Below are 26,596 nucleotides of genomic sequence, written 5' to 3' on the forward strand. Positions count from 1 at the left end.
AACATGTTTTATTACTTATAAGCCGGAATATCGCAGCCCGAGTGTCAGTATCGCGAATATCAAAGAAGGAACGAGATAAATAAAACTTAATCTATTATTTATTTAAAAGTGAATTTTGTATTTGTGTGTAGTGTTAAACATAAATTTAGTAAACGATTATGTGACACGATTACGATCTATAATTAAATATTCATTCTAACAAAATCAAGGTCAATACCTAACCTTCAACGCTTGCTATCTCTTTGTTTAGAAGCATTTGAACTCGCAACACATTGAGTAGTTTTATTATTTCTACAAAGTTAAATAACAGTAATGCTAATTATATAAAGTAAGTGTAGTGTGTGCATTTTGTGTCTGTGAATATAGGGCCAGTGCTAAGTCTTTATTGAACTGTTTTATCGATAGAGCAGAGTTATTTAATAGTTACATGATAAAATTATAGATATAATATAGTACGTCTTTGCGTACTCTGTAGTGACAATCTAGTGTTTGGAAAACGGCGAATCGAAATTTGATGTTTTAGTAGATTCTTCGTAAGTTTATTATGTTTATTAATTATGAATTGAGTAAAAGTTGATAATTTCGTAGGTAATATTTTATAGTTAAGTATTCATATTTAATTAAAACGTAGAGTTATTTAATATTAACATTACATTAAATTAATGGTTATTAATGATTAGAAGCACTATGTTTTATTAAATAAAAGAAATAATACTTATTGATCACATATACTGTACTTTTTTTTTGTGATAATATAAAATGTGACACAGACTATAAATGTCAAAGTAACTGTGTCTGTTTGTCTGTTACGATTTCGTAGCTATACCACTGAACTTATTAAATTTGGTATAGAGTAAGTTCAAACATCGAAAAAGGACATAAGTTATTTCTCTTAAATTCACTACTTGATGAATAATATAGGATATGAACTGGATTTCAGTTCCCAGCAGATTTACCCAACATAAGAAGAGTTAGGCTTATAGTTATACTCCACGATTGTTGCAGTTTGCAACAATCGTGCAACTTACACATCTTGTAGAGCTCTCAGACATGCAGGTTTCCTAATGATATTTTCCCTTACCGCTAAATCCAGAGAATATCAGAACTATAAAACGTAAATATTATCAATATAATTATTAATTAATACGGAACTTAAATTGCAATGCAGACTTGCATTGCAGTCCATCGATCTTCACACTAGACTTTAAATTTTTCAAATACTGTCAATATTTTATATTTGAAATGTAAAATAACTTTAAATCGTCTTCACAGTTGTCACATAGAGTACTTTTAATTAATTATATATTGATTTGTAATCTAAATCAATGTAAATATTAATTTGTCAGTCACTTATTGAGGATTGGCGCAATATATAAAAAAAAAACGATCGATCGACAATAATTCTTGTTTCAAAAATGGAATCGACAGTCGACTATATTATAGTAAATTTTAAAAATTGTCGAATAAAACCAAATATTTTTTAGAAAAAAAAGAGCGTATGGAGTTTTATTCTTGCGTTGCGTCTCGCTTCATCCCATCGTTGCATTCTGTGAATTTATTTGGGCTGCATGAATATTCACGATTGTTCGTGAAAATTGTTCATTAGTTTATCATATTTGCGTTATTATAATACCGACCGTACCGAATATAACTTTTTGTTCTATATTCGAATGACAGGTTTTTTTTACATTCGTATGATTCATCTACCTAATTATTTTTAATATCCAAAGTTATTTAAATGACATTTAATTACTTAGGTCTTTTAAAAAAAAAATGATTTTTGTATTCGAATTGTGCTTTTATACGAACATCACTACATATAGAATAATATACTGGAATAAAACCTTAGCTTATTATTTTATTAAAAATTACATCAATGATATATACTCCGACGTGTCCTGACCTTCCAAAATACTGTTCCACATTCTGGAACCGGACCCAAGAACATGCGCTCACTTAGCTGAAAGACCGAGTTATAGTGCCAACATCCTGGGAATAATACCAGGGGACGATCTTTTGAAAGTCGTGTATTTCCTATGATTTTTATATTAATTAATGAAGTATTATATATATGTAAATTTTTACGTTCCATAATTATGATAATACCTTAATTCTAAAGTTATTAGATAAATAAATAAATCGATAGACCAATGAATTTCTGAACCTTGTAACATTTTATCTAAATTATATTACTAATTTTGCGAATTAGTAACAGATGTATAATTTCATACTGATAACAACTAAACTATTTTGTTCTACGAAAACAAGTGTTTCAGGGTTTCTGATATCGTTGATAAACGATCGGACTTTGGGTCAAATTATATTATCGTTAATATTCATAGAGCACACGAGTCAAATTCAGCGTGAGTTATTTCTCAATACGTCTATTATTATAATTTAAATGTTTAAGTATAATATATAAGAGAGAAATTACTTGACGAAACAACGTCTTTACATGCTATAAAACTGTATAAAGGACATAATTTCAAAGCAGGTATAAATTCATTCATATTTCAGCCTATTGAATTAATTTCAAGGTATCAAAATATTAATAATTATATAAACAAAACTATTATAGACGAAAAAAGCCCTTAACATAAGTTAAATCATTAATTTGGATATAAAATATGGTGTGTTTAGTCTCGGATTTATCGGTAGACGGATATCCATTATGGATATCCATACAAGTAGTATTTCTGTTATTGCTAGCGATCGTAAAATACAATCCTGAAATCAAATTTATACTTTCCTTATAAAATGTGTGTATATATATATATTATACACAATAGATACAAAACAAAATAAATAATTCATGTTTAATTAATAAAATGTAATATTGGTTAGTGTACAATTATATTTTTTATGAATATACTTTTTTTGAAGATAATGTGTTATCGGCTTTACGTGATATTGCTATATACATAAAAGACAAATTATTTTTGTCCAGTATGTAACGTGCTTAGACTGTTGTAACCTTCTTTTTAAATTAGTTTAAGTACCTAATTCTTTTCGTTTATGTACCATTTATGAAAGTGTGGACCGATGAAGATAATTAATACTATTAAATCTCTCTAGATTTAAATAATGCCGGTTCGGCCGCTTCCTCCTGCTTTAGCAGAGAAGGCTCGATTAGAACTAAACGAAAACCCGAAAGTACTTGAAGAAAGTATACGTCATTTAAAGCAATGGATCTCAACGCAACCACATTTAAGAGTCAGAACAGGTAACTTTGCAAAAAACAATTAAATCAATTTATTAAAAGTTAGTAAAATATACAGAAAAGAGATTATAAAATCTAGATAATTAATTCGTAAGATGTTTTGTTTATACTTCACTTTTTGCAGATGACCAGTGGCTGGCTGCATTTTTACGTGGTTGTAAATTTAGACTAGATCAAACAAAAATTAAATTAGATCTTTATTTTTCAATTAGAAGCACGGCCCCGTATTTATATAGCGTTAAATATTACGAACCTAAAGTTATGGATATAATAAACACGGGGTAAGATATAAATCAATCAACCATAATCAATATTTTAAACACATATTTTTATAAGTAAAAATACTAATTAAAGTTTTCAAGAAACGACCAATACTCCTAATTTAATAAAAAATTACATGTAGTACATATTATGTTTATAAATATGTTTTATATATTATAGTTATATTTGTACCTGCGACATTTTATTTGCTATCTTACTTGCTTACTAATTATGGCTTTTAGTTTAATTTACGCGTTACAATTAATTTTTTTTTAATAACTTTAATTGAACTTAAATTTTCTTTGTATTCAGAGCAACTTTAATACTACCAAAAACGAAAAACCAAGCTGATCCACGAGTTATATTGTATAGAATCGGTAAAATAGATCTCAAGCAATACACCATAATAGATATCATGTCGGTCCTCGTCCTTCAAGAACAGGTCAGTTTCTGATTAATTTTATCTAATTAATAATATTCATTTAGATTAAGATAAACGAATATGAATACCTAATCATGTTACAATGTAATTGTAAATAAATGTTTTATCTAAATAGAAAAGAAGATAATCGTGTATACGTATAAATATAGATATGATTGATGTACTCATATCTACGTATAATTATGTTGGGGTATATTATATTATAGACTTCCCCACTACGCTACTTCGAATGCTATAAAAGTTGTATCTTGTATGTATGTAGTTGTATGTTGTATTTTTTCATGGAACAATCTTTATACTATGCATCTTTATGTATCTTCCTATTAGAAGGCGTTGCATCACATCAAATTCCATACAAATCAAAACATCGCCATGACAAAATTGGTATAAATTTGCATGGAGAACATTTTAACGCAGCGCTGGTCGTACCCGTAATAGTACCGTAAAATACCATAATACCAGTAATAATAAGCCCGTATAATAGTTTTCACAGACGCGTGGGCTAATAGCTAATAGCTGGGCTAATAGCTTATACGAAAGAAAATAATTAAAAACATTAAATCAAATTCATTATTATTTACTGCTATTAATTTTAATATCAGTATTCAGTTTATTTGTCGCAATAATTATATCTAATCTACAGATCTGCTTCATGGAAGATGATAACTTTGTAGTGGCAGGTACAGTCAATGTTGTAGACCTAGAGGGTGCTAAATTGGGACACTATACGCAAACTTCGATCAAACAATTAAGGAATTTAGTTGCTGCTAATCAGGTATCATCACATTGATCGGGCAAATCACTGACACCCATTTACATTGAAGGTGTAAGAAATATTAAGCATTCCATAAATCGCAAATGCACCTCCCAATTCGGGGACTAAGATGTTATCTCTCTTGTGCCTGCAGTTACGGAGTCAAGTAATAATAATAATAATCTTTATTTACACTTAGTCGTTATTTTATTATTAAATAAAATAATTTTATAAAATTTTCTCACTAATTTTAACAAAAACATAGAAATAAATTAATACGAACAAATGAAATAAAATTTATAAAAAAAAGTACACAAAACAAGCTTAAATCTATTTAGGAACTAAAAATCTAATCATTAAAATTTTGTAATATATAAATTTGTTTGAATCTTGTATAAAAGTGATCACTTAATATGTCTATAGCTCGACAGTGCAGGAGTATTGCTGTTTCGTTTGTTCTATGTGATGTATATAAGTTTAAGAGACAAATCAGATGCATTATATTGTTTCAGTATTTTTAAATAATATTTTAGTTTTTTTAGGATGCGGTGCCAGTTAGAATTAAGGCAATACATTTTTTAAATGCTCCATTCTTTTTTGAAACATTTTTTGGTATCGTCAGAAGATTTATGAATGAAAAGAGTAAGAAAAGGGTAAGTTCCTGACAACTAATACCATGTTTTTTAAAGATAAAAGATATATATTTGATAATTTTGGTATTTTTGATGTGAATACACTCAACTTATTTTAGAACGATATTTCAGATAGTTTTGATGCACGCTTGAATTGAATATGGTAATATCTTAGAAAAACAGCGACTTATTTTAATAATTTTTAATTTAGGTACTATTTTAAAAAAAAAAACTTGACATCAAAACGATCCGTTTTTTTTAGCCGGGAATAATTAAAAACACATCAATACATAGTAATTTTAAAAATTTAATCTCTCGTTGTTTACTTATTTTTAGTGTAATTATGAATAGTATCGAATGTATTTACAAATTGCTCATCATTTATTTGGACAAAATCTGAAAAGACATTCATACTCGACTCGACACACTATCATAAAAAAAATGTAGATTGGAACGTTTTCAAATTATTTCTGGTTTTTATTTTTAATATCCAATTTTCTTTTTCAGATAATAGTTCATAACAAGAATATGGAATCTTTTTATGAACATGTACCCAGAGAGATATTACCTGAAGAATATGGGGGAACGGGAGATAGTATACAAGATTGCATAGGTAAAAATATCTTCTATGTATACATAATTCTTCTGTACTTGTGTACCTTAACTTGTGAGTGGATTAAATTTATTGTGTATGTTTGAGTGGGTCTTTGAATGGTTTAGTTCAAAATAATTGTTTTTCATAACAAGAGGCCTTTTTTTTACGGTTTCATTCTGAATGAAGAAACGGAACCCTTAGATGAATTCCTTTGTCTGTGTGTCTGTCTGTCTATCGCAGATGTCTGTTGAATCTTCTGGGCTTAAGTAAAAAATATGAATTTATGTGACAAAATTATCGGCGTGCAGCAGTATGAGTGACGTTTGTGTAATTGTGTATACACGACGTTTGTTAATGCACGCCGATAATTAATCTTACGTGGACACAACTTCGTGAGTGAACAGACATATACCGTTAATAAATGAAATTTGAATATGGGGGCAAATTTACGGGGGAAATTAGAAAAAAAAAACAAAAAGTTTTTCATACTGAACCGTGCAATATATCAAATAAAAGTTTTTATTGTCAAATATATAAAAATATTTTTTATCATTTAAAAGTTATATATAACATAATACATGAAAGTCCATTACTACTGGACAATATATCTGAAACTACTGAGTTAAAACTAAAAACAAACTCGACAAATAGAGAACTTATAATACATATAAAGTATATCCATATATATTTAGAAAAACCAATAAGTAACCAAATATATATTTTGCTTACATTTTCAAATGGATTGTATAGGAGAACATGTTATAGATATCAATCTGAAGTGTAGCGTATAGTCAGGTGAAATTCAATTTATCACGTGGTTTCCAATACCGATACACAATTCGATAACGTATAAGGTTATTTGCTTTTTTTTAGTCTCTTGTTTTTAGGACTTTTAGCGACAAAGCTATCGTTCCCTTAATAACATTTCCACCACCAGCAACAACAATAATAATAACCTGGTTTGTAGCTACGATATTTTTATAAATAATACCGAAAACAATTTCTTTATCTCGTACTGACTCTATACATAATAATTTCATTACAGACCATTGGAAGAACAAGATGCGTGACAACAGCTCGTTTTTTGAAGACGATCTTAAATATGGAAGCGATGAATCGAAACGACCAGAAAAATCAGATCCAGCAGTCATTAATGATCCGTTCAGAGGCTTAGAACTAGATTGAATATAAATGTAGTCAGTGTTGCTTAACAATAATGTCCAACTTTGGTGGCAGACGGTATACAATATTACGGAGCAGAAAATACTTCAAAGGTAGCTGGAGAAAACGATAATACATCAATATGTTTATATTTAAAAAAAGGGTGATTGTAAAAATTATGATCAAGTTTAAAATTTTATGTATTCTAAAAAGTTACCTTACTAAAGATGCAATAAATATGTGGCTTGAATCATTATTTATCATTGATTACATCACGGTATATGTAACTTCGTTTAGAAGATCTTTTTTGTCAAATCCTATCCGAAAATTTCTATCAAACGTACACTCATAGTTTTAGGAGACGCCATTCATGTAGAATTATGTTTAAAGCTATTTATATTCTTCAAGAAATAGAGTATAATGTTTTTTTAGGCATTGTGTGGTATCGCAACGCATTGGTTTGTGACTGAATATAACACATTAGTTATTAATATACCTTAAAGGGTTAGGGTGTCATTCTTTGCATATTGCGATAGAAAATGCTAGCAGGCAAAATTAAATGTGACTTAAAATGCTAATCTCTCATTTATATTATTAAAACTGAAGCGCTAAAATGCTACTTTTCGGAAATGTGGTTTATTAACTTAACTTTAAACCTCATTTCCGAAAAGTACAATTTTGGCGTTTAAGCCTTTCTTGCTTTATACCGACGATATATAAATAGCAGTAACCTGCTATTTCATCCGCGTTAAATTTGGATGTTACATACTCGTACTTACGACGAGCACATAAGCGTATCTCACTAACTAAATATATTATTCTAATGCCGCCGACGTAGCTTAATTGTCGCCTCGTGATAGTCTCTTCTCGTTCTTCCCCTAGTTTTACAAAGGTTGATATTTATGATTACTTACTGACATACTGACTCTTCCAACTGGAAATCAAAAATACTAATTATCACTATTTGACGGTATAATATTTTATAAGTAGATGGTACCTACCCATACAGGATGGCGCAAAGCCATTGGACCAACCTTGTATTTTCAAACAAAAACACACTAGCTGTAGTAATAATAAATAATTATTTTACAATAATAAATACTAAATATTAGCACAGTCTAAAAATATTATTTTTTATATTGTGATATTAATGACAATCACCAGTTATTAAGATTATTTTGTTTTCTTAACATAAAACAGTATTTTATTTTGTTTTGTTTAAATACTCATCATTACAATGTTTATTAATAATATAGCTAATTTCAATTATTAAACTTATCAGAAAGCGAAGTAATAATAAAGTATTATCTAAATAAAGTGTACACACGTACAATGTAATGTACAATGAAGATAGTCATGTTACAATCTTTTATGTCATTTATATGATTATTATAATGATAACGAACTTCGCGTAACTTTGTCCGCGAGTAGGTTATATATTAATTTATTTTATCTTTAATTTCCCATATTATTTCTTACTGTAGCGCGGCTTTGTGACACAGCTATGTTCTGGAAGTAAAAATTTACTGACACAAAAACTTTTGTTGCCTTGATTGATATTTATGATTCTTATTTAAACCGTGTCCTTTCTCGGTACCTGAAAGGTTATGAGTTTGGCCCTAGTTCCACAAGAATTCTAGATTGTACATTACACATAATACCTATTTAAGTTTTGTTCAAAGTAAATCCTTTTTAAGGTATTACGTATATTGGAATATACATCCTTATCATCCTTTCATCTAAAAGAAAAATATAAAGTTTAAGCAAGACTAGATCGTTGAAGGCATAAAAAGTTATTATTTCTCATATTGTTTGTTCGAAATGGTTGTACGTGCACATACCGCGAGACGACTTGAACAATTTTTATGGACAAAATATATCTTATGCTAATAAACTTTTATTACAAATTACTAAGGTTATACAATAAATGTTAAATCGTGAGAGGTATATACATAGATACGTACATATATATTTGAAAATATCTTGAATTATTTATGGTAGTGTTTTATTAAATACATTATTTTCCTTTTTTAAAAGCTTTTCAAAATTAAATTTACTAATATGGCTAAATATGGAACGCTAATTGGTCGCTTATCACGTCATCAGCTGCCATCTACCAATTATAAATTAGATTTTAAATTAATCAAGTTCATGTTAACGACGAGCAGTGTGTTTGAAATTGCCCTTAATCTGTTTGAAAAAATATAACATACAGACAGTTGCAAGCGTTATCATTATATGTACAAAAATGACACGTCACAGATATATTCATATCAGTCAGTATTGTTTACGTTATGTCTCATATTTTACTCGCATTGCTAGGAACTCGTTTCATTTGTATTTGAAATAATTAAACAAATATTTAAAGATCGGTCGAATTATTCGAATCTTAATATGACGGTTCGGCCTTTGTGCCCAGCTTTGGCAGAAATAGCAAGAGTGGAATTGAATGAAGACACCGAGAAGCTGGAAGAAAGTATACAATATTTAAAGCAATGGATTGAAAACCAACCTCATTTAAGGGCTAGAACCGGTGAGTACATTTTTAAAAGAGAAATGCTGTTAATATTTCTATATGAAGTATTAACTATAATCAAATACCGTTTCATATATTATTTGATTCATTCGTCATTATTGCTATTATTATGTACTAGTTTTCGCGCACGAAATCGCTCGCGTTTTTGGGGTTGACCGTCAGGTTTTAGGTGTAATATATTTACACAGTTAATATTTAGATTCCTCTCAATTATTATAAAGGTGTTATGTTAATTTTTTAAATGTATTTTTTATTTAAGTAACAAGAATTAACTTAAGCTCAATTTCTCTTGTCTTGTTACTCTAATCTTCATCTTAAGACTGGTATCTGTTTTTTAACCGACATTTTTCACCGATTTCTTCGTCGATTGTAAATGGTTTGGAAAATTATTTTTGTATAAATAGTTTTTTTTAATGTGTGTTGTGTTTGTGGTCAAATTAGAAACTACATGGAATAGTGAATAGTGAATTTTTATTTTTTTATTTTTCTTTCTTACAGATGATCAATGGCTAGCTGCGTTTTTACGTGGTACTAAATATAGGTTAGAACAAACCAAAAGTAAAATTGATCTCTATTTTTCACTAAGAAGTACGGCGCCGTATCTATATAACATAAAATATTATGAACCTAAGGTTATAGAAATGTTAAATATAGGGTAAGCTCAATTCTATGTATTACGACTATCTATATGACATATAATTTTGATTGTTCAATATAGATCTGATATATAAAAAGAAAAACTTTAAAATCTCTTCCGACGGAAGAAATTTTATTATTGTAAGAGTTGGGAACAAAATTGTCAATTTTGTTTACTAAATTATAAATTATAGATAGAAGGACCAGCAAACGAGTCATCTAATAGTGTGAGTGTGTAACAAATAAGTGGTCACCCAAATAAATTGGCACCAATGGCAATTGGGTTAGAACATCAATGTGCCACAAACCTTGGGAACTAAGGTATCATGTCCTCTGTGCCTGAAGTTACATTGACTTCCTTCCCTTCAAATTGTAGCACAACAATGCTGATAATTATTATATAAATGTAAATCATGATCTTATACCAAATTATGTTAATGACAGCTCAATTTTTAATAGTAGAAAATTTAAGAAGATCCATGTTACTCACTTTTTCCTTATTAACCGAGTTATATATTTATTTACATATTATTTGTTTTTAATTAAATATAATGTTTTATTTTCAGATGCACTTTGATATTACAAAAAACCAAAAATCCAGGGGATCCTAGAGTTATTATATATCGCTTAGGTTTATGCGATCCCAAGAAATTCTCTTTAATAGATATATTATCAGTCTTTGGTTTTCAAGAACAGGTAAATTCATAAAGTAGAATTGTTGTATTTTAATTGTATTTTTGAATCTGTTTGATTTCAGTTTTTGTAACATAAATACGATTCTTTATATAGGGAAAATTGTTATGATCTATGAGGACCTACTGGTTGGTATGTCTGAAACGTTAAAGGAATAAAAAAAATACAATGCTGCAAAACTCCTAGAAACGGATACCAGGACTTGAAAACATAATTATAAATGCCAATATAATTATGTTTAACTACCTGATTAACTATCTAAATGTTTTTTTACCGCAGACGCCGTTATGTCTTGAATATAATAATGATATAGCTATTGAACGTGTTTGATATTTCATTTTCAGATTTGCTTTATGGAAGACGACAATTTCGTCGTTTCGGGAATAATAAATGTCGTGGATTTAACCGGCTCTAAATTAGCTCATTACACGCAAGCATCTATCAAACAGATAAGAAATATAATTAGAGCCAACCAGGTTAGTGTACTCTCTTTTGGAATTTAGATGAACGCTAATGTCCAATACATTTAGTTTGAAAGTATAGAAATATTCTGTAAGAATAATTTAAAAACTCACTACTTAATACAATCATGAAACGGGAGAAAATAATATACAACACAAATTTGAAGGAAGCACGCAAATAAATATCATTAAGTGATACGCTTACTTACTTAAGGTTAGTCGCCTTTATATTGCACGAGTGAGGTAGAAAGTGAGATCTGTTTGAACTATAAGAATTGCATTTCTGTTTTAAGTATACATTTGATTAACTGTTACACTAAGAGACGTTTAACGGCATTTCTTGGTGGTTATTTAAAATATAAAGTGTATACTAAGAATTAAGGAACTGTTAAATCTGAGTGTTGTTACTCTCTTAATAAATATAAATAATTTTAGGAAGCGGTACCATTAAGAATCAAATCAATGCATTTCATCAATAGTTCACCGTTTTTGGAAACGTTTCTCAACATTGGCAAAAGATTTATGAGTGAAAAAAGCAAGCAAAGAGTAAGTATTTAATAGACATTGCGAATTTATGCAGATTCAGTTTTCTTTATTTTATTTTAATTCGAGCATGTACGTTCCAGATAATGATACACAATAAAAATATAGAATCTTTGCATGAATACGTGCCGAAGGAAGTCTTACCAGAGGAATACGGAGGAACGGGTGACAGTATTCAGAATTGTATAGGTTTGTTCAATATTCGAATTCATGTTTAATTTGATAAATAAATATTAATAATAGTTGACCTCTCTGATATATTCTTCCGGATAGGTCTGTGATCGATTGTACGATGTTGTTTTGAAATGGCGAAGTCTACGATAAAATTTTTATTTTTGTTTGTCCTACTAACGAATAATAAGATTAAGAACTATATCATTATTTCAACTCTTAAGCAAAGTATCATTTGTTCTAGTCATAAACAACTAACATCCATGCCGGGAACGCTTTCTCTTAGCGGCAAGCCTTTATGTTGTTCTTCATTAGTATAATATTTTCAATTTTCAACAGATCACTGGAAGAAGAAAATGTCAGACTACAGTTCATTCTTTGAAGATGATCTGAAATATGGGAGTGACGAGTCTAAACGTTCGTAAAAACCTCAACCAGTCGCAATTGAAAAGAATTTTAAACGTTTGGAATTAGATTAAAATGAAATACCAATATATGTATAATATAATAATCTTTGTTATCAACGATACTTACATTATTTTTAAATAGTTAGTTTTTAAGCAAATTTTTGCTTAAGAAATTTGTCTGTTGAAACCGTCACGTCTTTTTATAAAACGATTCCTTCAATATTTTTTAAAGTATATCCATTATCCATACTAATTAACTATGTTATTAATCTGAAGTCACTCTTTATAAGTCTAGGTTTAGTATTAAAATTAAGTACCTATATCAAATTAATAGGGTAACATTTTCATGTCAGTGCATTAAATATATTAGTAATAAAAAAAAAGAGTAATTAAGTTTTATTTTTGTTTCATTTTCGTTAATTGGTTTAGGTTAAGAGTGTTTATTTTTTTTCTCTTTACATTATAGGAAAATATACCTGGAGTACTTATATAGAAAGTATGTGGGTAGTTTGACGATAAGCCTTTGTATCATATAAAATTGCATAATGTAAAAAAATATCAATTTGATGCACGTTAAAGTATATTTTCTCGTATTTATGGAATTTTTAGATTTCGCTGGAATTATTTCTAAGTTTGTTGATGTCAATTTATACCTTATTGTTGCACAGTCGCTTACCTGCTAATTTGCTAGAATCTAGTGTTTTACTAGGTAAACCTAAATGATAGAGCCAATTTAGCACATATGCTTGGCCAACGGCAAATAATATTGTGCCTAATTTGGTGAAGGCTTTATAGTTATACAATATTCAAGATATATAGATAGGTTGCAAATCAATGCTAATTACGTTCACCTCGACAAATTATTCAAGTCAACCAAGATGCATTGTCCAAGTTATGCCAGATTTTAGACTATTTATGAGCTATCACAATGGAATAAATATATAAGAGATCGTATCGGTGCTGTTGGTCTTCGAGTTACTCATCAGGAGTTTGGGTACAGCAGTCAGGTTATGGTGAAATTTTGTGTATGTAGTTAACCGTTATGGAGTTTCTACGTTGTGAGCTAACAGTAAGTACAGCAATCATGAAATGGTGGGACTTAAAACGGGCTATCATTGTTTAATTTATATGTCATTGGATTGAATCAAACGTTGAATTTCAACTCTATATAAGAGAAATATAAGAGAGAGAGGAAGTTTGTGTTTCATAATATTATTTTTTAAGCAATTAAAAGTAATGTAAAGTTGAAGATGAAGATGTTTTCATAATTATTCCCTTTTTACTCTTAAGCTATCTAAGCCAGCATATCAAGTAATACAACACAAAGCAGCTTATTTTCCCAATATATGAGTCAATTTCATGTATGATTTTTAGCTAATTTTTGCATATATTTTCGTTTTAAGGTGGATAGGTAATCTTTTATATCAAAATACAAAAGAAACACGTTACACAAAACACTTAGTTTTTTTGGTATTCAAAACCAAATTATTAGTTATGAACTAATTCTGTATTAGTGAGAACGAATTGTTTACATCACCACTAGTCGTGTTTTTCCTGCCAACTTTAATGAATATATCACAAGCAAAAAATACAATATTATAAATACCATTAACAGATCTATGATATAAAATCTTGTCGCCAAACTGTTAATTTTACGTCAATGGTACATCATTTATGTATACCAACAATAAAAATGGACCAAAAACTGATCCCTATAGAGCGCTCATTTTAACGCAGACCTAGCACACTGATGATGATATAACCTCATTTATAAAAACATGTTTTATGAGAACTAATAGTATTAATACTATTACTTTTAGTTCTAAAGTATGCTAATCCTGTACGTAAAAGTAAAAAACTTAATTAAACACTAACACAAATAATATTGTTCCTTTGTACAACTAACATAAATCGATATATGTACTTGTATTTTTAGCTGGAACACGTAGATATAAGACGCGTCTATTGTCTATAACGAAACGATTATAACGACATTCCTTTAAATTTAGTCACGCAGGGTGAGTGCAACAACATTAACAGCCTGTAAATTGACCACTGCTGGACTAAGGCATCCTCTTGAGGAGAAGGCTTAGAGCATATTCCACCACGCTGCTCCAATGCGGATCGGTGGACACACATGTGGCAGAATTTCGTTGAAATTAGACACATGCGGGTTTACTCACGATGTTTTCCTTCACCGCCGAGCACGAGATGAATTATAAATACAAATTAAGTACATGAAAATGCAGCGGTGCTTGCCTGGGTTCGAACCCGCAATCATCGGTTAAGATGCACGCATTCTAACCTCTGGGCGGGTGAGTGTATGTGTTTCTAATACCCACCTAAAATGTAACGGTTCGCATGGATAACAATTTCCAGTATGGTCTAGGATTCATTAATGCATTAAATTTGGCGATAAGAATAACGCTAGATAGAAAATTAAATACAAAATAAGTTATTTAAAAAACAAAAATTGATTATGGACAGGTCACTTAAATTAGAAATGCAGTGTAGATTTTGTTTTATTATAAGTTATAAAAATATTTTTATAATATACGGTATTATAGTTATTTTTTCTCGAAAGAAAATCATAGTCACTCTGTTTAACAATTCTATAATCTTGATGTAATCAGTCTATCGTTTAATAAATCAGTGCAGGACGACGACACTTTTCTCCGCACAAGATAATGTTTGTGGGGAGCTTGTCGGTAAAGACCTATCGAACAAGGTCAACAATGTATAAGCAACTCTTAATAAATTGATATTTAGCTGAGCTTAATGTATTTATTTATAGAAAAACTTAAATACCACTAGTAAATCAATAAAGCTTTATTTATTTTAATATTTTATTAAAGTTGTATTTAATACAGCCATTTAGAGAAATTTAGAGAAATGAAATGTCAAAAATATGTTTTTTTTTTAAAGTATATTAGCAAGGTCCCAAATTAATTAAGGAATTACTAATATTCCTATTAACCTATAGTTATATAGTAAATAAAACTGAAGCAATAAAAGTCTTCCCACAAACTATCTACACAAGTAAAGCTGCGAGTGTAAGGTAGTTAAAAAATAAAAGTCTTGTGTTGAATAAGTCTTTTTTTTGTGTCTGCAAGTCAGAAGGTTAACTAAGACAGACGAAGGGTTGAACCCCTTTGGCCTCTGTCATACACACAGAGCACAATCTAAACGCTTAATTGCTGCTGAAAATGGGAGTGATGTCATGAAAGAACACTGGCAATATATCTATTATCACAATACTACGTAGGTGTGAGTTAATTCTTTTATCTATTATTTATCATTAAATTAAATTCATATCAGTGCAATCTTAATGATTTTATGAAACGTTACCTGTCGAACGAATGAAGAGTTATAATTCTATGAACACGATATGATAACTTGAATATTATATATCTATGTAATTGGATTTCAATGTTAATTTTTATTTTTTTTTATTTGCACACAAAACTTTAGCAGCAAAGGAATAACTTTTGAATACTTTATTGTTAAAATAACAAAGTACAAACTGTGAGTTTATGTTTAAAATTACAAGGCATAATTTAAATAATATTTGTTTTAACTGAGGCTCATTTGCAGTATTATATTTGAATTATACTTCGGGCAATTTTATATGGCAATTATTTAGAAGTGTAAGTACATATATACTCTTGAAAGTATTTGTAAACAAAGCCTTTCCGTGTAATTCCCACTCGACTGTATCTGCCTTTATAATAAACATTCCTCGTACATGGTTATTCATTAAGATATTTTGGATTTTATTTATAATACTCTCGATTAAAACTCTTCATTTAACACTACGGACCGGTCATCATTAAATTAAGTATATTTATTGAAAACAGGATTAATTAATTTCAGATGGTTCCATTTTCTTGAAGGTCAATTTTGAAACCAAGCAAACAAAGAAATAATCCAAGAAGTTTTAGTTTGTATGTGTTGTTAAAGTTAAATTATGAAGAAACGGCGATTTTGATAGAACTGTATTTTTTGTTGTACCTACATTATTCTGACGTCACGTAGGTTTAATATTCTAGGAACATGACAAGAAATATAAGAGAAAATAGCTTTATTTTATATCATATCTTTTTAATGTTATTATTTTTCGTTTTAATACGATTTCAATATCAAATCTAAGCTAATAAATAATAATATAATATACTCATAAAAGAAGAAAATAAATTGAAAAAGACAATTTAATATCATTTTCTCCTCTTTGTGTTACCGATTTTTTTTATATCAATTTAAAAAATGGAAATAAAAATAAAAATTATAAAAATATGCAAATTGTATTATACATTGTATATATATATTTCTAAAATTTTCAACACTTAGGGGAAAATTTCGAACACTAGTGTATATAAAAGCCGTTAGTCTGAAATTCTGTAGAAGGTGCACGATATTTCGCGATAACATATTACTGATAAAAAGGTGTAAGTCGATACGCCATCGATCTACCACTCAGTACGCTACAGGTTCATTACAACATTATTCCGTCTTTATTGGTAAGTATAGTAACAGTTTATTATTACAAAGATAACACAGTTTGTCGTTGGAAACGGGTTTTAGATTATTTCACGTCGTATATCGTGTGTGAAAGACATCGGTCTGAAATAAATAAAAATTGACGTGTGTAATAAAAAAAAGTGACGGTAAATATGAAATTTATTATATTAATTATTACAATAAGAAAGTGCTCATAATAAATTTGTAATATAATAATATTGCCATGATTTTGAATTGTATTCAAACGTAGTTAATTGTATTGTTCGAACAAAAATCTTAATCAAATATACACATGGTGTAAGTTCCCTTTTAAAGTTTTTTCAAAATATATAACACGAATAATACTGAAATTTTATAAATTTTACGTATTAATATTTATTAAACTTTTTTATGTGTAGGTAGCTAAGTTCTAGTAATAAGTAAAATGTTCTTATTAAACTGCCAACATTATACGAATGGCAAGGCGTTTACAAAGGAGATTATATACATTAATCATGATTATTTTATCGTTTTATTGAAAAAAATATTTTACATTGTTACGAAAATGAAAATTTATTTTTGATTAAGTCCTTTAGATGTGAAAATGATAAAAACGTAAAACTGATATACAAAAAATCAATGCCACGTAAATAAAAACAAAGATAAATAACAACAGACGTTTCAAAACCGGCTTCATGATAGTAAAAGATTTATTCAAAATTAATTGACTGTCAATGATTGAGAATATTCATGGTTGATAACCATAGTTAACTTGTAACTTGACCTTGTTCCATTGAAAGTGCTGTTAACCCATTTATCTTACAATCTACACGCGTCTCGTGAAATTATAAATATAAACAATATTGTATAAGTACAGCTGTTTTATAAATAGTGCATAACTGGCGGGACAAGAACACGTTACAGTTTTAATTTAATAGTAAACATTAAAAAAGGTCGCGACTCCAAACAGAGGCAAGACATAAATTATTTTTATTTTTTATTCCAGTTGAAATTCCTTTATAGCAACATTATATTTATAATTTTCATAACTTTTTGGGGATTCATTTCTTAAAATAACGTGTTAAACATTTTATGTATTATGTATGTCTTTTAAATATTTACTAAAATGTTGTAATTTAATAATACTTCTCAATTTAAAATTAATATAGTTTTTTGTAAGCTGCCTTGAAGTAATTTATATTGCAAAAAGTTAAAGCGTTGATTTATTTAAAATAAGCCGTAATTATTAAATATTTAAAAAGCAAACGAGAAAAACTAGATTTATGTATTTATTACGTACTGACAACTCACGTATACTTAAGGTTATCTCTTATTTTAGTTTTAAAATATAAGTTTTACGGGTCGGTTGTCAGGTGTTGGCATACAAAGTGGCCGATGTCCTTCCTTGAAGTTCAAGCTTGCAAGTTTCAACAAATTCGGTTGAGTAGTAACGTGGATATGATTTTTGTTAACGATAAGTAATCACAATAACTGAGTCACAAAATATTGAAATCTGATAACAACTATGTTGAGTACTAACCAGATTGAGAGGCACTAATGTTCAACTATCTTTTTCATATTGTAATAACTTTTATAAACTTTACAGATACAAATGATACGCGAACTATCTCCGGAATTGGCAAAGATAGCCAAGAATGAGCTGAACGAAAATCCAAATCAAGTTGCCAGTGACTTACAAAATTTAAAGGAATGGATATCGAAACAGGCCCATTTGAAGGCAAGAACAGGTTAGTTTGTCCAGAATAACTCTTAATCGAAGAAAAAGTGTTCCAAATATAATTGTTGTTATTTTTCCAGATGACCAATGGCTGATTGCTTTACTCAGAGGCTGCAAATTCAGTTTAGAACGTGTGAAATCGAAGTTAGAACTGTTCTACACTTTACGCACAACAGCTCCTGAAGTTACCTTACGAATAAAACCGACTGAACCTCAATTTTTGGAATTTCTAAGACTAGGGTAAGAATCTCTTTTAATATTCGTTTATTATAGCTTCCAACACTAGGAACTAAGATGTTCTATTCTTTGTTCTTGTTATATTGGCTTCTTCAAACCAGATCATAAAGTATTTATGCTCTGTCCATAATTAGGTGGACAGTCAAATTGACCATCTGATGGTCACTATAGCCCATCAGTACTGTTAATATTAACCGTTCCTTACATCGCCAATGCGTTACTAGCTTTGGGAACTAACTAATCTTATGTAGTTACACTGGCTCACTTAGCCTTCAGACCGAAATAACAATACTAAGTTTTACTGTTCGGTGATACTAGTTAGAATATTTGATGGTGTTACCTACCCACAAAGCCCTACCATCAAAATTTAGAAGATAAGAAATTTTAGTCGGTTTTCTATTAAGATTATGATCTATTTATTTATATGGTTTTAGGACATGCGTTATTTTGCCGCAACCGAAAAATTCCCTAAGCCCTTGTGTTATTCTTATACGAGCGGGAGAATACGACCCAGAGAAATACAATGTCGCTGATATCATGTGTATTTTGTATTATTTAGTACAGGTAAGACAAAAGTTTTCTAAATACTGCTTTTTTGCTTTTAAACACCACATACCGTTTTGCTATTTGGTGTTACATAAAAATTGGTATGCACAAATTAATTCGGATTCAGATATTTAGAATGAAATATTCCAGTATTTTTCTAATTCATTTAACTTTTTTGTTATAGATTTTAGTTATTGAAAATGATACAGCCACCGTGATGGGTACTGTAATAGCTGTTGACTATCAAAATGTTACTTTAAATCATCTAATGCAAGCCAGCCCTGGTCTGCTGAAGAAGTTAGTAGCAGTCAGTCAGGTACGTAAAATGTTTATTTTTGCATTTAACATTATTTGCATTTAATTTAACTATTAGTATAGCTAAGTTATTTTGGAAATAATAAGGAATAAAATAAGCCTTCCACCATTAAGGGGTGGACCAGAATCCGGGTTGCTACTAAGAATTATTGGACGTAAATACGCAATAAGTGTTTATGCACCCGATTTGGGAATTGAGTACAGAACCTCACGACCTGCGGTATTACATCTAACCACTAGACTGACGAAGCCTTAATAATGAACGTTATTGACTGTGTGTTTAGTGAAACACTGATTTCTCATCCTTCATCATTGACATTTACAATGAGAGGACGCTTCATTGATTATCTACAGCCTTCTAAAAAAAATATCGTTTAAGCTTAGATTTTTGCTTACTGTGATAATAAAATCTCAAGATAGGCTTCGCATTGATGATGTAATGTGCACTTTTGTAAGTTGTGGTGACCACTTACCATGTGGTACCCGTATTTGTTAGAAAACTATACAACATAAATTAATACCAATTTAATAACCCATTGCTATATATTGTTTGCCTAAATTAGCAATAAGATCAATAAAGGTTTGTAGATTTTTACAAGCGATTTGATTTAATTTTAATTTACCGTTGGTCCCTTTCAGGATTCCCTGCCTCTTCGTCTAAAAGGCAGTCACCATGTAAATGTACCGTCTGGTATTGAAATTATATTTAAGCTTGTATCTGGATTTCTAGGCGAAAAAGCTAAAGAAAGAGTAAGTACATCTAAGTAATACAAATATGAACGAATTTATAAAATAATCGCTTATTTTTAAATACTTTTACAAGCGTTCCCGTAATGCCATCGTTAATTCAATTCAGTTATCAATAAAAAGGTTAATCATACATCTTCTTTATATGTCATGTTCTGTTATGATTTTCAGCTAAAAATACATAAAAATAATGACGAATTACTAAAAAGCTTACCAAAAGAAATAATGCCTGTCGAATATGGAGGTACTGGGGGTCCACTAAATGATATAATTGGTAAGAGTTATTTGTAAAGTTTTTACTTATAAATATAGCTTAATGTTTAGTCAAACACTGTTTTCTCTCTTTCTGTTCTCATTGGTTTGACATTTGAGAGAAGAAGCCACAATATTGTTATCTAATAAAATCGTAGTTTTGTCACGATTTCGAAACATGGTTAGGCTATAAATGTTTTGTCAGTGCAATAATACTTAATACGTATAGTAAAACCTTTTTTTTTCATTTGGCTGTATACATATTTATTTTTTTCAGAGTATTGGGCAAAGAAAATAGTCGAATATAGGCCTTGGATGGAGCAAGAAATGGAGTTTGGAACGGACGAGTCAAAACGAACAAGTAAAAATAAGTCAAATCAGGGATCATTTAGAAAATTGGATATAGATTAAAAATATTTATAATTGATGTAATATATATAATTGAAGAGTCATAGGTGAATTTCATGAATATATATTTTGACTCTTACGGTATCTTAAAAACACGAAAATTACGTCACAATGTTTTTTTTAAATGAAATATTAAAAAATATCAAAGATTCTCTGTCATTTTATATGTAATTCATCATATATATAATATTAAATAATGAAAAATATCTGTCATCAAGATCTAAGCTGTATTGATTGGCTACATATATTTATTTTTTTGTTTGATGAAATTTATGTATTTCTTACTTGTCAGTAATGTTTCTTTTTTTTAAATTATTTTAAGGGAATCGTTAAAATGCCTTTACTAGATTATATTTTTTAATATCTAAAGTAAATAAACAGTTTTTTACTACAGTTATGGCCCCCTAATAAATTGATACGATTTACTTTCGTTTTTTTTTTTTTAATATTCCTAGAACAGTGAATAACTCATCAAAATCTAAAATACTAATCCGTTCTATCGATTTAACATTAATCGATAGATCGCTCATTGACTTGACTAAAAAACGGCTGTGTGATTAATGCATTTTTAAAAAACTTTATTTACATTTTAATAAAATAGCCATTGTACTAAACGTGGTGCTAACATTGCCCTATTATATTGCAATACAATATAAACCAACCATCCTTCTGCCATCATTGGAATGGATAACTATGTGTGTTTTAGATATATTCCAGCACTATTACGCCAAGACCCGAGAGTTCTAACTGCAAATATGGCAAATGTATAATTATGAATTGGAGACATTTGTTTTACATGCATACGTTTGTTCGTGAATATTTTGTATCAAATAAAAAATATCAAATAAATAATATCGGCAGTAAAAATGGTGTCATCTTGCTGCGACTTATTAATAAATATAATTAATTACATAATACGTATTATATTATTGTGCTCTTAATTGTTATTTTGCCCTAATTACGCGCTTAATAATTTTAACTACTTTTCGTTACGCTTAATAAACTTAATAATTATAAGGCAAAGCATAAATATGACGCTTTTTGTGGCCTCGTGATTTTAATATTATTTTAGTAACTGGAACGTATTTTAAATAAATGTATGTATTTATAATTATTGTATCACTTCACCAATACGTACTATATGGTTGTCGAATTCACAAGCTGGTCTAGTAATAGGTTAGTTTAACAGGAAAAATATTAATACTAGTAATCCATACGTTATATGATATGTGATACTTGGACATCGTATGATCACCATGACTGATACGATCACACGAAACTTATTTATTTTTCAACTCGCCGTTAGATCTGTTGCAGGATATCACTTCTACCGTTCAACCAATCGCCATGACAACTGCTATAAGTAAATATATATCTACACTGACCGGCCAAGGTCTTCCGGGTTTTGATTGTACATAAAATTATTATACAAGTTGATTTAAACTAAATAATAGATAACCTTTTTTTTATATTTAACACAATACATATTAAAAACAGTTAACTTCTGAATGTATTATTTCGATTGTAAAGGACATCCACGATTCATACATTTTTGTCGGCGTTTGAGGACGCACGGTTGGACAGTGAATGAAAACATCGTGAGAAATCATCGTGTCCATCAACCCGTATTAAAGCAACGTTGTGGAATATATTCCAAATCTTACACTCAAAATTGGACGAGGCAATACAATATACATATACAATTTCAACTATACAGACTGCATTGCTGTACATTTTGATGCGAAGGATAAGAACCTTTGAAATTGTTATAGTCGTGACACATTTCGAACGTAAACAAAGATGTACAGTATCACATTTAAAGTGCAATTAATTGTATTGAACTTTAAACGTTGCTGTGATTGTACTGACCTACAGGAATATGGAACAATGATTAAATAAATTATACCATTATGACATTTATATTAAGTGACACAAGGTTGAAAGTTCTTAATGCTTTTAAACTTGTGACTTTTTATAATATTAATTAATAATATATATTATTAAATTAATATTACAAAGAGATACGTTTAGCTGCTCGTTTTTCCGAGCTATCGATGAATTTATCCGATTCATTTGAAACTTTCGAACAACACTAGCTTATACATTAAGGGCAAAGGTTTCTTATGTATGCTTTATATCTTACAAATGTATAGCATATTATTCTTACATAGTCTAAAAGAAAATTGCTGAAAAACTCTGTGGGATAACAGTTTATCGCAAAATTGACGACACCAATTTCTTCATTCATATAATATCGTTATTAATCTTTATCCATGTTTCAATTTCTCACATGTTAATAATACTTACTAAAATAAATAATATTATAATGTAAACCGCTTTGTACCCGAAATAAAGAATAAGTTTTATTTATAGTAATCAAGATGGACAATATTTAAGATGCAAAATATAAGTATTTTGAGAAATTATTTTCATTTTCTTATTTTTTTATCGAACCTCAACAATAAAAGCGCCCTTGTCGTTGTTTAAATTAATTGCTTAATAAATTAATAACATTAATTACCTCACCTTGATTTCTCATAACTATTAAAAAAAATGTTACAATGTCAATTATATTGCAATTATTAGTTAAAACACTATTGTTTGAATATTACTTATATGGCTCAAACGGTACTCAGAACTCGGCAGCGAAGCTTCATCGCTCATAACTCCTCCCGGCTCCAGCAAGCGCTTCGATCACGATTCACAACCCAGACTCTGACATGAATTGTCATTTTCTAGAATTGAGATTTGGCATATCGAAATAGTTACATATTTCTCGTTTCCAATACTATATTGTCCATCGAAATTGTATTGAAAACCTTTTTTTTTCATTTGGCTGTATACATATTTATTTTTTTCAGAGTATTGGGCAAAGAAAATAGTCGAATATAGGCCTTGGATGGAGCAAGAAATGGAGTTTGGAACGGACGAGTCAAAACGAACAAGTAAAAATAAGTCAAATCAGGGATCATTTAGAAAATTGGATATAGATTAAAAATATATATAATTGATGTAATATATATAATTGAAGAGTCATAGGTGAATTTCATGAATATATATTTTGACTCTTACGGTATCTTAAAAACACGAAAATTACGTCACAATGTTTTTTTTAAATGAAATATTAAAAAATATCAAAGATTCTCAGTCATTTTATATGTAATTCATCATATATATAATATTAAATAATGAAAAATATCTGTCATCAAGATCTAAGCTGTATTGATTGGCTACATATATTTATTTTTTTGTTTGATGAAATTTATGTATTTCTTACTTGTCAGTAATGTTTCTTTTTTTTAAATTATTTTAAGGGAATCGTTAAAATGCCTTTACTAGATTATATTTTTTAATATCTAAAGTAAATAAACAGTTTTTTACTACAGTTATGGCCCCCTAATAAATTGATACGATTTACTTTCGTTTTTTTTTTTTAATATTCCTAGAACAGTGAATAACTCATCAAAATCTAAAATACTAATCCGTTCTATCGATTTAACATTAATCGATAGATCGCTCATTGACTTGACTAAAAAACGGCTGTGTGATTAATGCATTTTTAAAAAACTTTATTTACATTTTAATAAAATAGCCATTGTACTAAACGTGGTGCTAACATTGCCCTATTATATTGCAATACAATATAAACCAACCATCCTTCTGCCATCATTGGAATGGATAACTATGTGTGTTTTAGATATATTCCAGCACTATTACGCCAAGACCCGAGAGTTCTAACTGCAAATATGGCAAATGTATAATTATGAATTGGAGACATTTGTTTTACATGCATACGTTTGTTCGTGAATATTTTGTATCAAATAAATAATATCGGCAGTAAAAATGGTGTCATCTTGCTGCGACTTATTAATAAATATAATTAATTACATAATACGTATTATATTATTGTGCTCTTAATTGTTATTTTGCCCTAATTACGCGCTTAATAATTTTAACTACTTTTCGTTACGCTTAATAAACTTAATAATTATAAGGCAAAGCATAAATATGACGCTTTTTGTGGCCTCGTGATTTTAATATTATTTTAGTAACTGGAACGTATTTTAAATAAATGTATGTATTTATAATTATTGTATCACTTCACCAATACGTACTATATGGTTGTCGAATTCACAAGCTGGTCTAGTAATAGGTTAGTTTAACAGGAAAAATATTAATACTAGTAATCCATACGTTATATGATATGTGATACTTGGACATCGTATGATCACCATGACTGATACGATCACACGAAACTTATTTATTTTTCAACTCGCCGTTAGATCTGTTGCAGGATATCACTTCTACCGTTCAACCAATCGCCATGACAACTGCTATAAGTAAATATATATCTACACTGACCGGCCAAGGTCTTCCGGGTTTTGATTGTACATAAAATTATTATACAAGTTGATTTAAACTAAATAATAGATAACCTTTTTTTTATATTTAACACAATACATATTAAAAACAGTTAACTTCTGAATGTATTATTTCGATTGTAAAGGACATCCACGATTCATACATTTTTGTCGGCGTTTGAGGACGCACGGTTGGACAGTGAATGAAAACATCGTGAGAAATCATCGTGTCCATCAACCCGTATTAAAGCAACGTTGTGGAATATATTCCAAATCTTACACTCAAAATTGGACGAGGCAATACAATATACATATACAATTTCAACTATACAGACTGCATTGCTGTACATTTTGATGCGAAGGATAAGAACCTTTGAAATTGTTATAGTCGTGACACATTTCGAACGTAAACAAAGATGTACAGTATCACATTTAAAGTGCAATTAATTGTATTGAACTTTAAACGTTGCTGTGATTGTACTGACCTACAGGAATATGGAACAATGATTAAATAAATTATACCATTATGACATTTATATTAAGTGACACAAGGTTGAAAGTTCTTAATGCTTTTAAACTTGTGACTTTTTATAATATTAATTAATAATATATATTATTAAATTAATATTACAAAGAGATACGTTTAGCTGCTCGTTTTTCCGAGCTATCGATGAATTTATCCGATTCATTTGAAACTTTCGAACAACACTAGCTTATACATTAAGGGCAAAGGTTTCTTATGTATGCTTTATATCTTACAAATGTATAGCATATTATTCTTACATAGTCTAAAAGAAAATTGCTGAAAAACTCTGTGGGATAACAGTTTATCGCAAAATTGACGACACCAATTTCTTCATTCATATAATATCGTTATTAATCTTTATCCATGTTTCAATTTCTCACATGTTAATAATACTTACTAAAATAAATAATATTATAATGTAAACCGCTTTGTACCCGAAATAAAGAATAAGTTTTAT

At 29.1% G+C, this 26,596-nt stretch overlaps 3 protein-coding genes across 8 annotated transcripts; all 3 read left to right on the forward strand.

Annotated features, from left to right (window-relative positions):
* The first annotated feature begins 104 nt into the window (after positions 1 to 104).
* On the forward strand, positions 105 to 8,075 carry LOC125076441 (clavesin-2-like). Of its 2 annotated transcripts, none has more exons than XM_047688465.1 (8): positions 105 to 328; positions 3,076 to 3,223; positions 3,345 to 3,501; positions 3,794 to 3,923; positions 4,567 to 4,698; positions 5,220 to 5,330; positions 5,817 to 5,922; positions 6,950 to 8,075. In XM_047688465.1, exons 2-8 carry the CDS (start codon positions 3,085 to 3,087, stop codon positions 7,087 to 7,089), a joined length of 915 nt encoding a protein of 304 aa, XP_047544421.1. In that variant the 5' UTR covers positions 105 to 328; positions 3,076 to 3,084; the 3' UTR covers positions 7,090 to 8,075. The 2 variants fall into 2 exon arrangements, with proteins under 2 accessions (XP_047544421.1, XP_047544420.1); XM_047688464.1 differs by having other exon boundaries at positions 106 to 533; positions 6,950 to 8,074.
* A 1,145-nt stretch (positions 8,076 to 9,220) lies between these two features.
* Positions 9,221 to 13,714, forward strand: LOC125076521 (clavesin-2-like). Its single transcript, XM_047688472.1, has 7 exons — positions 9,221 to 9,598; positions 10,100 to 10,256; positions 10,804 to 10,933; positions 11,275 to 11,406; positions 11,827 to 11,937; positions 12,018 to 12,123; positions 12,445 to 13,714. Exons 1-7 carry the CDS (start codon positions 9,460 to 9,462, stop codon positions 12,528 to 12,530), a joined length of 861 nt encoding a protein of 286 aa, XP_047544428.1. The 5' UTR covers positions 9,221 to 9,459; the 3' UTR covers positions 12,531 to 13,714.
* Positions 13,715 to 16,905: 3,191 nt separating this feature from the next.
* LOC125076465 (alpha-tocopherol transfer protein-like) lies at positions 16,906 to 21,265 on the forward strand. 5 transcript variants are annotated; one of them, XM_047688467.1, is made up of 8 exons: positions 16,906 to 17,029; positions 18,616 to 18,757; positions 18,828 to 18,987; positions 19,419 to 19,548; positions 19,715 to 19,846; positions 20,485 to 20,595; positions 20,764 to 20,866; positions 21,122 to 21,265. In XM_047688467.1, exons 2-8 carry the CDS (start codon positions 18,622 to 18,624, stop codon positions 21,253 to 21,255), a joined length of 906 nt encoding a protein of 301 aa, XP_047544423.1. In that variant the 5' UTR covers positions 16,906 to 17,029; positions 18,616 to 18,621; the 3' UTR covers positions 21,256 to 21,265. The 5 variants fall into 5 exon arrangements, with proteins under 5 accessions (XP_047544423.1, XP_047544424.1, XP_047544425.1 ...); XM_047688468.1 differs by lacking the exon at positions 16,906 to 17,029 and adding an exon at positions 17,047 to 17,176; XM_047688469.1 differs by lacking the exon at positions 16,906 to 17,029 and adding an exon at positions 17,824 to 17,981.
* The last annotated feature ends 5,331 nt before the right edge of the window (positions 21,266 to 26,596 follow it).

Source organism: Vanessa atalanta, chromosome 3 (genome assembly GCF_905147765.1).
Source record: "Vanessa atalanta chromosome 3, ilVanAtal1.2, whole genome shotgun sequence".
NCBI lineage: Eukaryota > Metazoa > Arthropoda > Insecta > Lepidoptera > Nymphalidae > Vanessa > Vanessa atalanta.

Excerpts from the sequence above, each read along its gene's own strand:
- LOC125076441 (XM_047688465.1), top strand. The coding sequence starts at position 3,085 with ATGCCGGTTCGGCCGCTTCCTCCTGCTTTAGCAGAGAAGGCTCGATTA. Across the intron at positions 3,502-3,793 it reads ATGGATATAATAAACACGGG|AGCAACTTTAATACTACCAA; the intron begins GTAAGATATAAA and ends CTTTGTATTCAG. Across the intron at positions 4,699-5,219 it reads ATTTAGTTGCTGCTAATCAG|GATGCGGTGCCAGTTAGAAT; the intron begins GTATCATCACAT and ends TAGTTTTTTTAG.
- LOC125076521 (XM_047688472.1), top strand. The coding sequence starts at position 9,460 with ATGACGGTTCGGCCTTTGTGCCCAGCTTTGGCAGAAATAGCAAGAGTG. Across the intron at positions 10,934-11,274 it reads TCTTTGGTTTTCAAGAACAG|ATTTGCTTTATGGAAGACGA; the intron begins GTAAATTCATAA and ends TTTCATTTTCAG. Across the intron at positions 11,938-12,017 it reads GTGAAAAAAGCAAGCAAAGA|ATAATGATACACAATAAAAA; the intron begins GTAAGTATTTAA and ends TGTACGTTCCAG.
- LOC125076465 (XM_047688467.1), top strand. The coding sequence starts at position 18,622 with ATGATACGCGAACTATCTCCGGAATTGGCAAAGATAGCCAAGAATGAG. Across the intron at positions 19,549-19,714 it reads TTTTGTATTATTTAGTACAG|ATTTTAGTTATTGAAAATGA; the intron begins GTAAGACAAAAG and ends TTTTTGTTATAG. Across the intron at positions 19,847-20,484 it reads AGTTAGTAGCAGTCAGTCAG|GATTCCCTGCCTCTTCGTCT; the intron begins GTACGTAAAATG and ends GGTCCCTTTCAG.